This window comes from Asparagus officinalis, chromosome 4 (assembly GCF_001876935.1).
Source record: "Asparagus officinalis chromosome 4, Aspof.V1, whole genome shotgun sequence".
Taxonomy (NCBI): domain Eukaryota; kingdom Viridiplantae; phylum Streptophyta; class Magnoliopsida; order Asparagales; family Asparagaceae; genus Asparagus; species Asparagus officinalis.
Window position 1 is genome coordinate 36,066,902 of NC_033797.1, and position 16,793 is coordinate 36,083,694.

Consider the following 16,793-nt stretch of genomic DNA (forward strand, 5'->3'; position numbering starts at 1 on the left):
AATCACTCCTCTCCCGTAATGTCACTTACAATTTATCTTTTTAAAATCGACAATGTAACGCTGTTAAATGTTAGTAAAAGGGTTAAAGGGGTGTTTTCTGTAAAATTAATTTATCAGTATATAGTCTATCACTCAACCCCTAATTTAACTAAACATTGATTGTTTTACACGTTATATCCTCATATCTATTAGATGGAAAACCAACTAATAACGTTTAATTGCAGTTTTCATTAGCAAAAATATTCCCCCGTCTGATTTTTGGAACTTCCAACCTTTCATCTGGTTGCTAGCAAAAAATCCGATCCTTTCGGAACTTATCACATGGATAATGTTTAGTATACTACAGATCTTGTACCGTATTTCCGCTACAAGAGACAAAGTCGTGGGGGTCTTTAATGAGTTATCAATCTCGTAGCAGTTTGCGAGGAAGATACCCTCAAAATTTTGTTTGCTGGAGGACAAAAAGGTAATTTACAATGTATAATCCACCACTCTTACCATGTAGCTCCGCGCTTGCATCATATCTAGCTTTTTTATATTAGAGGAAGACTTTAAGACGTTTCACGTGAAACTCCCCTAATTATTTTTTTATTCTACCAAACTTTCTAAACTTTGGGGTGTCTAGCACAACACCCCTAAACCTTCAACTTGTTCCGTGGAACTCCTAAAATATTGTTAATAGACCAACAAGCTATAGAATCAAAATAATAGCCAACGATGGTATTAAAAGTACCGCAAGGGTATGTATGTTGTGATCATTTGAAAGTTTAGGGGGTTTTATGAGAAACACCAAAGTTGAATGGGTTATGATGGAATAAAAAAACTTTGGGAAGTTTCTCAAAGTTCGGAGGTTTTTTTTTGAATATACAGCACATTATATTTTGTACTTCTCTTGCGTTGATAACTCTTTTAATGGGTCGCAGGGATTATTTCTTCACTCTACGTGCCAAAAAATTAACAATGCGTAACTATAGATCTCGTAAATCACTAGTGACAAGTCCCCCACCCCCCAAAAATTAAAAAAAAAGAAAGAAAAGAAAAGAAAAGGTGGCAGCCTATGATTTATTGATAGTAAAAACAACTAATAATCCAGTATATTGTCTCTTTAATGTATTAATCTACGACAAAGTAATAAATGCATTAGAAATTGCTATTATGAAAAATTATAAAGTTTAAGTAAAGTAGTTTTGAAAGCTTACATGAGATCTAAACCAGTCAACAAAATTTCTATGTCCTTCAACTTGGACTTGACGCTTGTCTCAATTTGAATGTCTTTGCTTTACAAGTTTATCATATAACCTGGATTACCAATATAGTATTAAAATAAAAGGCATTAATGAAACTATGAAACATATCCACAAAACATACTCTCGATATGGGTGTACTGATTCCATATTGTCAAGTATAATGCGATATGCTTGGTACAATTCTAAGGCCGATAGTTTTTTTACTCTTTCCTGTACCAAGGGGACCTTCTTGAAGTCGCACTGATCGATTAAGTTTTGACTTCACATCATCAAGGTAACGTGTACAAAATATTGTGGCCTCCTCCATCAAGTACCCCTCAGCAATTGAACCTTCTGGACGGCTTCTATTTCAGACATAGTTCTTTAGTGTAAGCAAATACCTACATGGAAATTATAAATTATACTTCCAGAATAAATATAAAATAAAGTGAATATAATTTATTTTACCGTACCTCTCAACAGGATACATCCAACGATATTGAACCGGTCTTGCGAGTTTAGCCTCTCTCGCTAAATGGACAGTCAAATGTACCATGACATCGAAGAACGCTGAAGGGAAAATCCTTTCAAGCTTGCATAGAATAATAGGAATACTTTGCTCAAACTTTTCTATCAGATGTACATCAATGAACTTAGAGCATAATTCTCTGAAGAAGCTACAATAATAATTCAAGACAAGACCTACATTCTTTCTAAGTGATGTTCTCATGGCTAATGGAAGGAGTTGTTGCATCAAAACATGATAGTCATGACTCTTCAAGTCAATGATCTTGCTTTCTTGAATCTGAACTTGTCCTGAGAAGTTTGAAGACAAATCATCGGGAAGTTTTAAGTTCTTCAAAACTTTTAAGAATCTTTCTTTCTCATCTTTGCTCATGTTATAGGATGCATGAGGCAATACAAACTTTCCTGCTCTACTAGCTATCTCTTTAGGATGTAAAGGCTTCCTGATGTTTAAAATTTACAAATCTCTACGAGCATTATGATTGTCTTTTGTTTTTCCATCTCGACATAATAGAGTACTCAATATGTTATCGTAAACATTTTTCTCAACGTGCATAACATCTAGGTTGTGACGCACCAATAATGTTTTCCAATATGATAGTTCAAAGAAAATACTATTCTTTTTTCCAACCTTTTAGTGTTGGTTGCTTTTCAGAATTTTTTCTCTTTCCAAATGCCACATTATTGTAATTTTACCACTGATTTAATACATCATGTCCAGATAATGGAATAGGAGGAGTATCTTTCTTCACTTTACCATTAAAATTTTTCCTATCATTTCTCCATATGTGATTGGTCGATAGAAAGCGGCGATGCCTTAAGTACACACATTTTCTGCTACAAGGTAAGTATATGAATCATGGTTAATATGACAAGTAGGGCATACAGTATACCCTTTAGTGCTCCAACCTGATAACATACCATATGTAGGGAAGTCATTGATTGTCCACAAAATGGCAGCTCTCATCTTGAAGGTTTCATCATTTCCCGCGTCATATGTGTCGATACCATCTTCCCATAAAGTGTTGAGCTCATCAATCAAGGGTTGTAAGTAGACATCGATATCATTACTAGGTGACTTTGGACCGTCTATTAAAAGGGACAACATGAAGAAAGATTGCTTCATAGCAAACCATGGTGGAAGGTTGTATGCAATCAAAACCACAGGCCATGTGCTTCGATCGCCGCCTGTCATTAGTTTAAAAGGACTAAACCCATCACTAGCAAGACTAAGCCTTACATTACGAGGTTCCATGCCAAATGAAGGATGTTTTGCATCAAAATTTCTCCAAGCTTCAGAAGCTATAGGATGACTCATTTTTTCGTCTCCCCTAGGAGCGTTGTGATGCCAGGTCATGTCTACAGCTGTTTTTTGGTCATATATAACCTCTGCAGCCTTAGAATCAACGGAAAGTGACGAAAGATCTTAATAGGAACATTTTTACCTTGAGAATCTTCTCTTCTTTGCTTCCATCTTAATTCTTTGCACACAGGACATGAATTCAAGTTTTCATATTCCCCTCTAAATAGCACACAATCATTACAACATGCATGTATCTTGTTACACTTTAAGCCCATTTCATCCATTACCTTCTTTGCTTCATACCATGTCTTTGGCACGAGATTGTCCTCAGATAAAGGTCTTTAAGCAGCTCAAGAAGACTGGAGAGTGACTTATTGCTCTATTTATTCAAACACTTAATTTGAAACAAACGAACAATAAAAGATAATTTTGAGTACTTCTGCCAATTAGGATAAAGTGGTTTCTTTGCATCCTCGATCAAATTTTCAAAGTTTTTTGTATTCCTATCTCTTACTGTTCTATTTGATGAATCTGAAGTCGTGTCATTTTCATAAGCCGAAGACAATGGACAAATAGATGCTAGCATTCCTACCATGTCATCTCTTGATGGAAGCACATTAATTGTTTCCTCCTGGAGCCTCTTTCGATTTTCACCATGAAAATACCATTTAGTATAGCCATGTACAAAACCATTCTTGACTATAAGCATTTTAATGGTTTTCGTATCATAACTATATCGTTTTTAACATTTTCTACATGGACAACATACATTGGACCGGCCTTCCACCGAATGTTGAAGTTCAAACTCAATGAAACAATCGATTCTAGCTATAAAAAAAATCTTCAAAGTGTTCATTTTCCTCCTTATACATCCAACTCCTATTAGTCATGTTCCATCTCTCAAGGTATCATAGAGTAATTGACATTTAAAATTCATTATATTCATTTCAAAAGGAAATAATTATGGGTAAAATGACATATAATAGTCATGGAAAAGGTGTGAATGACCTACGTGTATATAAATATATAAAGTGGAGTCTCTTAAATTGACCATGTCTGATGGATTGTTTCATGATTTTGGTTTTCTTTTCCCTCTATAATAATTTCATGCATAATTTATTCAATTGTTTTGAGAAACCTAATAGGGGAAAAATATAATTGGTTATATATAATTTATTCACAAGATATGGAATTTTGAAATGGATCAAAAGTTTGAAGAAATAATAAACTTATTATACTACATAATTATATATGTAATGAAGACAAACCTGTGTAATTTATACGAACCTCGTTCACAATCAAATAGATATCTGAATAAATCACAAAATAGATTATTTGTTTAGATTCACATGAATCAAATATATATTTGTACAAGAATACTTACAAGTACGTACATATATGGGATAAGGTTTTCTGCCAATAAATATTGAATAAATAAGAAAAATACATTTATCTCCCATAGTTACAAGCATTGATGGAAACAGTACCTTAATTTTGTATGATTTTCTAAAATGGGTTACCTAAATGTTTTTTTCAACAAGCTACATGCTAAAATTGATTCACAGGTCCTAAAAAATAGTTTATAATTTGTCAAAAGAAAAAAAAGACTACTATGTCATGAAATATCCAAAATTTTCATATTGGTTGAGGGAGAGCATGAAAATTAAACACGTATCTTAGATCTTGATCTGGATTTTTCTAATAAGAACAAAACTAAAAGTTACTTTTTTGTATACAAAATAAAAAACTAAGGATTTTTCTCTATAAATTAGATGCACAGAATTGATAGTGGATTGGGGATTTTTACAAGTTGAATAAATAATTTAATCAAGTTGAATAAATAACTTAATCACAATAATAAGAAAGTTCATAATACCTTGATCAGCGCATACAATTGCCAGAAATCAGAAAGGGGGAAACACAACCACGATATTGCACAGCTCGATCGGACAGACGCCCAAAGATCTGGAAAGCGGTGGTCTTGAGGCATGATCGGAGATCCATTAACACTTTCAGAGTGGAGCTTTATTGGGTCATGCGGAGGATCAGGGGCCAATCGAGTTTTTGAGAGCACTTGAGTTTTTTGTGTAGATCGTGGGGAGGTGATGAGGTGAGATAGGAGGGGTTTAATTAGAGTGAGATCGGTCTGTGGAGGTGATGACGGTGTGAGTTCGGAGGGGGGAGGTGACAACGACGTGAGGTGATGAGGACGTGAGATTAGAAGGGGACGTGAGGTGATGATGACATGAGATCGAAGGGGGACGTGATGAAGATGTGACGATGTGAGATCGGAGGGGACGTGACGATGACGTGCGATCGATCATAGGGGGTGATGAGATCGAAGGAGTTTAATTAGAGGGAGGTGAGAGCGAAGGTTACAAAGAGAGAGAAAAAAATCACCGCCTTCCTATTTTTGTTTCCCGCTTTTATTTGTTTCCCCACAAATTTTTTGTTTCCCACCTTAATTTTAATAGTAATATTTATTTTTTCTTTTAATTTAATTGAGATCTAGTTGAAACCGTTTCAAATAGGAAAAAAATCAGATTTGATAATAACCGTTTTAATAAGCTTTAATAGGAACAGTTTAATGAATTAACTGCTACTATAAGAAGCTTCTGTAGTAGTGATTTGAGTGATTTTATGAGTTGTAATCCATTTTATTTCTCCTCCATATAGTAAAATCTCCCCATCCTCTTTCTGTGGATGTAGGCAATTGTCAAACCACGTAAATCCATGTGTTTGGTTTGAATTGTGTCGTATTTGGTGGATTGCACTCGTGATTTAATTTGGTTCTCTTCTCTCATCGCACGCCGACTCGTTTGGTTATCGAGCACGCTTCCGCACGGTGCGTAACAATTGGTATCAGAGCTTCAGATTTAAGATCTAGGGTTTTGGCATTGGGTGGAGGAAGATTCATTGTGAAAGCTTGGTTCTTAGAGTTCTAGGCTTCGGTGGAGATAGCGTTGTGGAGTTGCCATTGGAGATCTCTCTTTCCTCGTGTGGTTAGGAGATCATGCTGGAATCCTATCTAGGGTTCAGTTAGATAATTTCTCAATTTTTATTAAAGTTTGAATCTTTCTTTACAATTTGGAGTGGTTTGCAATGGGGGAAAAAGTTGGTGAAAGCAGCAAGACGATGGCGAGTACAGTTTATGTTGGATTTCAAAACATTAAGATTAGTGTGGTGAAGTATGACGATAAAATCAATTTTGGTTTGTGGATGAGTGACGTACATGATGCTCTAAATGCTCAAAATTTGGAAGAGACCATTATGGTCTACGAGAGGCCACTGAAATATGATGAGGCAATATGAGACAAGATGAATAGGAACGCTTGTGGGGTGATCAGGTCTTGTTTAGAACAAGAGATGAAATACGATGTGATTGGGGAGATATCTGCGATGAAGATGTGTGAGATTTTTAACAACAATTACCTTACGAAGAGTGTTGAGAATCAGTTACACTTGCTGCAGAGATTATTCAGATTCTAGATGTCTAGGGGCACCTCACTTGCGGCTCATGTGAACAACTATACAAAGTTGTTGTCGGACTAGGAGAATATGGTGTTGGGTCCTTTTGTTTTGATGATGATTAATAAAAACTTTACAACTAATATTATTTGTCTAGTGTTTGTATTTTGTATTTATTTTAGGCAAACAATATGTTGGAGGTTGGATGGAATCAAGTCATAACGATCATATCCAATGAAGGTTGGTGGGATTATGGTATGAAGCAATACAATTCAAGTTCAAGATCCAAGTTCAAGTTTCATCCGCAAGTTTACCAAGTCAAGCTATATTGAAGACCTTCAAGCTTGGGTATATAGTTTATAGTGTTTGTAGTAGAGGTTTATACTTGTATGTTAATACTTTAAGCTCATATTAATCACACACGTATTTGTTGATTTTATCAAAATATAGATGTTTTTGATAAAATATTATTTTATTAGTTTATAGACTTTAATATTAGTTTATACATATTTTATTAAGTCTATAAAATCAGTTTATAAAGTTTCAAAACATGGTTTAGTCAAAATGTTAAAACAAGTGTGTTTCATTTTTATGTTTTGGACTATTTTGAAAAATAAAGAGTTTTCACATTTGGGAGGTGCTTTTTGAAATCCAGTTTTTGTAACATGTGTATTATCATGCCTATAATCATTTCCTAAAGTTTTACATTTTTCTGAATTTGTTTGCTATTTTTAAAGGCAGTTTAAAAATCATATTTCTACTTTAAACATGCTGTATATCTGTTATCAGTCGACTGGTCAGTCGACTGATGAAATCAGTCGACCGGTCAGTCGACTAAAGAAAGTGCCTGTAATTCAAAAAAGTTTTTATTTTGTTTCAGTCGACTGATCAGTCGACTAATGAGGTCATTGGTCGACTGACGAGTTCATCAGTCGACTGATGATGTGTTGCTGGCCTGTAACGGTCAGCTCATCAGTCGACTGATGAACAATATCAGTCGACTGACGGCATGATGTGTTGCTGGCCTGTAACGGTCAGCTCATCAGTCGACTGATGAACAATATCAGTCGACTGACGGCTTCATAACGGCTAGTTTTTTAGAATTTTTAGTTTCCATTATTTTTTCTTTTTGTGATGTTTTCTCTTGGTTTTAGAGGTTGTTTCATGAGCCTGTATATACCCCATGCCCTCATACTTCTGAGGTTCATCAAGAAATGTTTAAAACAAGTTTTACAAGGGTTTTAAAGTTTGTTTAGTGTGTTTAAAAGTTTGGTTTGTGAAAAAACTTTCACAAGAGCTTGAGGAGATCATTCATTGGTGTTTGAGCATTCAACTCTTCCCCCCCTCTCTTGTTATCATATAGAGAAGTTTTTCTAAACTCTTATCTAGCTATTTATTTGTTTGCTTTTCATTTCCTTAAAGCTAGATTTAGTTGAGTTTAGTTTGTTTTATTAAATCTCATTGTTACACACACCCACTTGAGCTTCTAGTATTTTCATACATAGTATAATTGGGGTTGTGAGAGATTGTAACGTTGAGTTATGCTTAATTGAGTTCTCACCTTATTTAGAGAACAACCATTTGTTGTAGAGAGCTTATTTGTGAGGATTCACTTTGTATTGCATTAGTACACCAAGAGGAGTGTGTGGTGAGAGACGGGGTCATCCTAAGAGGAGTGAGATAGGTGGTAATGCCTAGAGAAATGTTATAATTCCTAACACTTGAGGGAAATACGGGCTAGCGACCAACACTTGAGGTGGTAGTTAGTGTAGTTACATTATGAGTGATTATGAACGTTGATCGATGAGCGTTGAAAACCGACATTATGAGGTGTAAATGTTTTTTGGGTAAGCGTAGAAAACCCGGTGTGATAGTGGAGATCTCATTGAGGTGAGGAGCATAGACGTAGGTCGTGGGGACCGAACTCCGTAAACATATCGTTTGTTTGTGATTGCATTGACGTACTTATTTTTATGTTCATATCTTATATCGCCTTTGTATATTGCTGCTTGTTTATATTGCCCACTATCTAGTTTAGATTATTTACCCTGGTGTTACTCGTATATCCTTACACATATAATTATAATATATCATTCTTGCTGGGATATATTATTAATTAGTTTTAAATTGGCATAAATCGGATTAGATTAGCATAAACCCTATTCACCCCCTTCTAGGACTCTTTCCTAGTGGCATTAGGGTGCTTTCAATTGGTATCAAAGCTTGGTGCTCTTTGATTTAAGGTCTAATTGTCTTGAGTTAAAGATTCAAGTTATCTTTTTATCCAAGTCATGTAGATCGATGCAGCTCCACATTATCCAAATGGGACCGTATCCATTAGAGTGTTGATTGAGGTGAAGCTAGGCGAGCACGATAATGATTTGGAGGATACATGTACAGTTGAGCAGGATCAGAGACCGACAGCTCAGGTTCAGGATTCTATTGCGGTTCAGAGACAGAGGAGAGACATACGAATGCTAGCTAGGTATACAGACACAGTTGTTGCGTATGCACTTCCAGTGAAGAGGATGGGTAGAATTTGGAGGCTGATCTGTGGCAGGTGGCTATGCAGGAGGAGATGAAGTCTTTTCATAGGAACGACACATGAGATCTTGTCAAGCTTTCAAAGGGACGGAAGGCTATTGGTTGCAAATGGGTGTATACAAAGAAGGAGAGAATTGAAGGTACTCCCGTGAGATTTAAAGCTAGGTTAGTTGCAAAGGGCTATGCACAGGAGGAATGTATTGATTATAATAAGGTTTTTTCTCCGGTGGTGAAGCATTACTCGATTCAGATTTTGCTAACTTTGGTGGCACAATATGGTTTAGAGTTAGATTAATTAGATGTAAAAACAACATTTCTTCATGGTGATCTTGATGAAGAAATCTATATGACTCAGCCATTGGGATTCCGAGCTGCAGGGAAGGATAAATTAGTTTGTAGATTGAAGAAATCGCTATACGGTTTGAAGTAATCTCCTCGACAGTGATATAAACTATTCGATGGATTCATGATCGATCATTTGTACATTAGGAGCCAGTTTGATTCTTACATGTACTATCACAAGTTGAATGGAGGTGCGTACATTTATTTATTGCTTTATGTCGATGACATGTTAGTTGCTTCTACTTCCAGATCCGTGATAGATAGATTGAAGATTCAACTTTCGAGCAAGTTCGAGATGAAGGATTTGGGTGAAGCTAAGCACATTTGGGGATGGAGATCGACAGAGATAGAGACAAGGGTAAATTTTGTTTGACACATATGGCTTATTTGATAAAGGTTCTACAGCGGTTCAATGTGAGCATGAAAATGAAGCCAGTTAGTGTACCATTAGGAGCCCATTTGAAGCTTTTAGCTGACCTTTTGAAGATAGTTAAAGATAGAGAGTTGATGTCGAAAACTCCATATGCGAGCGCATTTGGAAGTTTGATGTACTCCATGGTTTATACGAGGCCAGATTTGTCATAGGCAGTAAGCAAGGTCTCTAGATACATGCACGACCCAGGTCCTGGTCATTGGGATACCGTGAGAAGAATTTTGAGGAACATTCGAGGTACTCTCAATGTTAGTTTGGTTTTTGAACGGGACACTAGTGGTAGGCAGCTATGTATTGGATATGTATATTCGTACTATGATAGAGATTTGGATAAACGTCGGTCGACGACAGGGTATGTGTTTATTTTGACCTTGCGCCGATGTGTTGGAGATGCACCTTGCAGTGTATGGTGGCTTTGTCTACGATGGAGGCAGAGTATATGGTGATTACGGAGGTTGTTAAGGAGGCGATTTAGCTTCGAGGACTTTTGGAGGATCTTGGTGTTTCGCAGCGATCCGTTACTATTTATTGTGATAGCATGAGTGCTATTTATTTGGTGAAGAATCAGGTCTTTCATGCGAGGACGAAGCATATCGATGTTCATTATCACTTTGTTTGAGATGTTCTTGAAGATAGGGATGTGAAGATTGTGAAAGTAAACACAAAAGACAATCCAATGGATATGCTCACAAAGGTGGTTCCGAGTAACAAGTTTGATCATTGTAGAAACTTATTGCAAATTCGTGATTGTTGAGGTCGTTTGTGGCCATTTAGATAAACAACGGACGACTTGATCCCTTTGAGAGAGAGGGTACGTAGGCAACCATATTTGTGCAGCCAAATTTGGTGAGACGACGCAGTGATGATCATGTTTGGTGTCGGCTCAGTTTTGGAAAAACTTCACCGAGGTGGAGAATTGAAGAAACATCGAAGAAGAACAGGATTTTTGAAGTGCACGGTGTGGCTACGGTCGACTGATAGACTGTAGGAATACAGGGTTTGAAACCCTGTTCTGGTCGGTCGACCAAACACAGTCAATCGGTCGACTGAAAACGTGCACGATTACAGGGTTTGAATCTTGTTTCTGGCCGGTCGATCGCGAGAATGTGACCGGTCGACCGTGAAGCGGGTAATTGGGCTGTTTTGGTTTTCCTAGTTGGTTTTGGATTGGTGTTTGATATAAATACAAACACGTTTTTTAGGGTTTCTTAAGCAGAGAAAGGAGAGACTTTTGAGCACTTAGAGAGGAAGATATTGTGAGGGAGTTAAAGGTTTTGGTTAGGGTTATATTTGAGTGATTTTGTGAATTGTAACTCGTTCTATTTCTCCTTCATATAGTAAAATCTCCCCATCCTCTCCCCGTGGACGTAGGGAATTGTTGAACCACGTAAATCACTGTGTTTGGTTTGATTTGTGTCGTATTTGGTGGATTGCACTCGTGATTTGTTTGGTTCTCTTCTCTCATCGTACGCCGACTCGTTTGGTTGTCGAACACACTTCGGCACGACGCGCAACAAAGCAAACTAAGTTAAATGACCAATTATACCAAAGTTATGAAACATAGATGGATCAGAGAATCGCCCAACCCTCGCAGTTTTACTGCCCTAATTCCTAGTATAGCGTTCTTTGTTTTCTAAATGTGGCAATAGAAGAGGAACAAACTAGAAATTAGCAGCCGCAATACCAATTTTATTTAAAGGGCGGAACAATGTGAGAGATGTCCCATCTTGTTGTATCTCTAGATATTCACTTCTATTACTTCTATGCAAAGAAAAACCAATAGCCGAACTCCGGAACCAAACAAAAGCCAAGCACTGCCCAAAGCCCTCTCTTCCTAAGTTAACGAGTACAAATACTCAAGTAAAGCAACTTCATTATCCTCATCAACAAAGATAATTAACAATCAAGAAATATGAAGTCTTCACCCTTTAACATGATTTTAGCAATAGCATTTCTACTTAGTCTAATGGCAACTGCTGCTGCTGCTTCTGCTTCTGCTAATCCAAGATGCAATCCCACCACCTACGAACCTGGCAGCGACTTAGAAGCCAACGTCTTCACAGTTCTTGAGAGCATACGCACCGCAACGGCCAGTACCCCTGACCGTACTTATACGATACAGCTGCCTCATGTATTTGGTGCTTCTATGTGCATCTCCGATATTGACGTTGGAGATTGCATCTCGTGCATCAATGATTCTGTCGATGCCGTTAAGGACCAATGCGATCGTTCCATTGCAGCAACCATCTCTGCGGGTGATTGTGGCATGTTCTATAATGTTCAGTAGAGAACTGCTGCAGATTTCTTTTATGTGATCGTGTTCATGTTTGTGATGTGTGTTATGTGTCACTTTCTTTGTTTTGTGCTTGTACGATTTGTGTTTCATGGTTCATGTACCATCTCATGTATGTTTAGTCCGTGATTTTGGTTGGAAATAAATAATAGTTGTTTGGAGTGTTATGCATCCATTAATGGGTTCAGATACGCGTTTGGCTAGCGAAAGGCGTGAGATTAAATTTAGTCACGCATTGGAAAAATAATTAGACATGATTAATCCTTTTGAATAAATTGGGTCTAAGTAGATTTGTCTCATTTATCTCTGCTCATAAACATTTGCTATCTGTTAAAGGAACATATTATAAGATATTGTTGAGATATTGGAAGTCATGATTGGATATGGTTTTATCTCATGTCTATTTTGTGATATCCTCCTAACCTCTATTTAAGAGAGGTTAAGGATAAATGAATAATATCTTCTTGACCTCTTTCTATTTCTCTACATGATATCAAAGCCATCTTTTTGATCCTAAATAGACCTTCTTCATCGTCTACATCGAGCTGCCGAGCGGGTTTTTACCGAAAACTTCGTATTCCCCTAGGAGGCCTCGGCATCGATTCACTATCCATTAGTACTGTCCATCAAGTTGTTCATCACCGGTTTACTGTTCATCAAGTTAATGTTCATCCATGCGTTAGTACTGTTTGTGTATGCGGATTACTATTCACCCAAAGATTACTATTTGCCATCCACTCCGATCAGAGCCGATTCCGCTCTCATCTGCCTTCATCAGCCTGTACCTCATTGACCTCATTAATCTTTGCTCGAGCCCAAGGTCAACTCCATCTCTTGGATCATTTGTTTGTCATATCCTTAAAAAAAGAATCATTTGTTTGTGAATCCTTCAAGGAAGGATTATTTGTTGTTAGATCCTAGAAAGGATCGTTCGTTGTTGAATCCTTCAAGGAAGGTTTATTTGTTGTTAGATCCTGAAAAAGATTATTTGTTGTTGAATCCTTCAAGGAAGGATTATTTGTTGTTAGATTCTGCAAAGGATCGTTCGTTGTTGGATCCTTCAAGGAAGTATTAATTATTTGTTGTTAGATGTTAAAAAGAATCATTTGTTGTAGGATCCTTCACTGATCATTTGATTGGTGACGCCCTATAGTGGATCAGCTGACTTGAAGACATCCAAGTGAAGGATAAGTATATATCAAGACTACTTTGAGTTTTTGAAGCATCATCACAAATTAGAGTGTGTGCACTTTATTTATAATAAGCTCGAAATGTATGATATACATGCTCCAGCTCGATGACAACTTGAGGGGGAGTGTTGAATATATTATGAAATGTTGTTGAAATATTAGGAGCTATGATTAGATATGATTTTATCTTATACTTATTTTATAATATCCTTCTAACCTCTATTTAAGAGAGGTTAGAGTTAAATGAATAATATCTTCTTGACCTTATTCTATTTCTCTATACAATCCAACAATTGTATTATTTTGCAGCTCGTAGTTTTTTTGTTAAGGCACCTGTCTAGTTGCATAGCTCAAAAAGGCTCGAAAAGTGATATACTAAGAAGACCTTTAATACATGCCACCAAAAGTCAGCAAAACTAACCTCAGAAGTGTTGGCTATGTTATTAAGAAAAGTCAATTTTGCCTTTGTGAATAGTCCAACATAGAAAAATGAAATGAATAGTTGGTGGTTTATAATAGTTCTCATCTTATTGGACTTTGAATAGTGTTTTGGGTTTTGTATTGTTTGGGCTTTGTATAACACACGCGCGCACGCGTCGCCGCTATGCGCGCGCGTCACGCCACGCCGTACGCACATGTTTTTGTTTTCTCTGGCTTTATTTTGCATATTTTTCATGTATGCAACGACTGCAAGTTTATTGCGTAACAGTCAATATTATGGCGAATGTTACCGAATTGATTGTTGGATTTTGTAACGGTTCTCTAAACCCCCTATATAAGCAGCCTTTCTCATTCTCGAAATACACACAAAAAATTCTCTTCTTTCTCTTCTCTCCTATATAGGCGGGTTATTAATCTTCTAGGACAGTGTTTACACGACTGCTCCCGACCAGGCCAGACTTTCTGATTCCTTTTTACATTTGGATTTATTTGTTAATTTACATGCTATAACTTAATAATATTTGATTTATATCTAACAATATAGAAGATTAATCAGTTTATAGCTTTGTTTTAAATTTAAAAAAACGTACTGTTCACTCAGGGAAAAAACAAAATTTTTACTGTTCATCCAAATTTATAATTGCAGTAATTAGTTGTTTATTATTGTTGATAATTATTGCTTAAATAATTACAGTTAATTGTCTTATTCGTAATTAATTGTTAATTTGTTATAAATATTTTTCGAAATAAAATTACTTGATTTTTTATTCGGAAATTAATTCAAAGAAAAAACATTATATATATATATATAATATATATATATATATATTATATAATATATATATATATATATATATATATATATATATATAATATATATATATATATATATATATATATATATATATATATATATATATATAGGGAGAGGTTCTAATAAACCTCCTTAGCCTAAAAAACTAAAAACCTCCTTCATCCATGGTAGGATTTAGTCAAACAGTCAACAGACACATGCATTAATTACTCATTAAACACATGCATTAATTACATCAACGAGCGAATCCAAGATTCACTGTAGTGAATCTGGATTCACTGCAGTGATTCGAGATACGTTGAGGTAGTGAATCTGGATTCACTGCGTGAGGTAATTAATAAGGTAATTAATGCATGTGTTTGTTGACTATTTGACTGAATCCCAGCCATTGGATTCATCTAGATCAAATGGATGAAGAGTTTTTTTTATTTTTAGGCTAAGGAGGTTTTTATTAGAACCTCCCTAATATATATATATATATATATTATATATATATATATATAATATATATATATATATATATATATATATATATAATATATATATTATATATATATATATACTATATATTCTTGCAATTATTGCTTAGATTGTTCTGTTCTGTTCAACTTGCATCTTATCCTTTAAAGTCATAATTTGCTAAATAACTAGTCCAGTGGTATTGACAAAACTCTTTCGTTCCTTCAGATTCTAAAAATACCTAGACTAGTTAACTTAAATCAGACTTATGGCTAATCCTGATCATTCCAAGAATGTCAAACCTGATAAATTCACCGGTGTTAATTATAAAGGTGGGCTAATCAGATGAGATATTGGCTCACTACCTTACGTCTCCTATCTGCCATAGACACTCCCGAGTCTTCATCTAGTGGATCTCAACCCTCTAACTCTCCTGTGTATGGTTCTCAACTTGAACTTACTCCTTCCACTTCTGGTTCTGGTGCTAGCTCCCTTTCTAGCTCTATGAAACCAGAAGATATCAACTATCATTGTTATCTTAGGATTCTTAGTACACTTGCGGACAACCTTTATGACATATATTATGAGTTCAAAAGTGCTAAAGACCTATGGAATGCTCTTGAAGTAGAATATGGCTATGATGATGCCGGAATTCTGCGTTTCACCTCCTCTTCCTTCAATAAGTTCATGATGGTTGATGACAAACCCATAAATAAACAAATTCATGAATTCCAAGATTTCATTCGTCATCTTCAATCAAAAGAAAACAACTTTATTGATGACTATAAAGTTTCTTATCTGATTGACAAACTTCCTCCCTCTTGGTCTAGATTTTCTAGAGATCTGTAACAAGCAAGGAGATCTAACATTAACTGAAGCTCTCAAGGCTATTCACATTGAAGACCAGCATAGGCAAAATTCCAAACCCAAGTCTAAAATAAAAGCTAAAGTGAGCTTGGTAGAGGATACGCCTAAATCTAGGAATTTTAAACCGAAAGGGAAGAAATTCAAGAAAAACTAGAAGTCCTTCAACAAATCTTCATCCAAATCAAATCCTAACTCTTCCAGCCATAAGTCTGATGGAAAGTTTTGCTATGTCTATGGTAGAACCAACAACCTGGCTCCCAACTACTTCTATCGGAAGAAAGAACTAGCCAAACCTGCTCCAAAGAGAAATGGATCTAACAAAGTTAACATGATTGAAGAAAATCCAAATTCCTTCAAGTTAGCCTCTTCATCCTATCTTGTAAATTCTCTTACTTCTTCCGCTGACTGGTATTTGGATTCCGAAGCTAATATTCATATTTGCAATGATCGCTCTTAGTTTTCAACTTACTAGGAATCACGTGGAGGAAGCATAAGCTTAGCAGATGACTCCACCAAACAAATAATGGGAAGTAGATGCATAGAGCTCACCATGACCTCTGGGAAAACTCTGAATCTGCAAAGCGTTCATCATGTTCCTTCTCTCCGTCGGAACCTTATTAGTGAATCTCTTCTCCTTAGAACTGGCTATAAGATTATAAAAGAATCCAATAAATTTGTGATTATAAAAAACAATGCATTCGTAGGAAAAGATTTTACTTGTAATGGCCTTTTCAAACTCAATGTAATCAATTACAGTTCTAATAAAATTCCTGGGTCTTCTGTTGCACAAATTATTGAATCTTGTGATGTTTGGCATGGACGACTTGGACATGTAAACTTCCAAACGTTGCAGAGAATGATTAAACTAAACCTTATTCCTAAATCTTC

General features: G+C 36.0%; 1 protein-coding gene across 1 annotated transcript; it reads left to right on the forward strand.

The window, feature by feature from the left end:
* LOC109835896 lies at positions 11,745-12,290 on the forward strand. The gene has a single exon (XM_020403874.1). It carries the CDS (start codon positions 11,754-11,756, stop codon positions 12,126-12,128), a length of 375 nt encoding a protein of 124 aa, XP_020259463.1. The 5' UTR covers positions 11,745-11,753; the 3' UTR covers positions 12,129-12,290.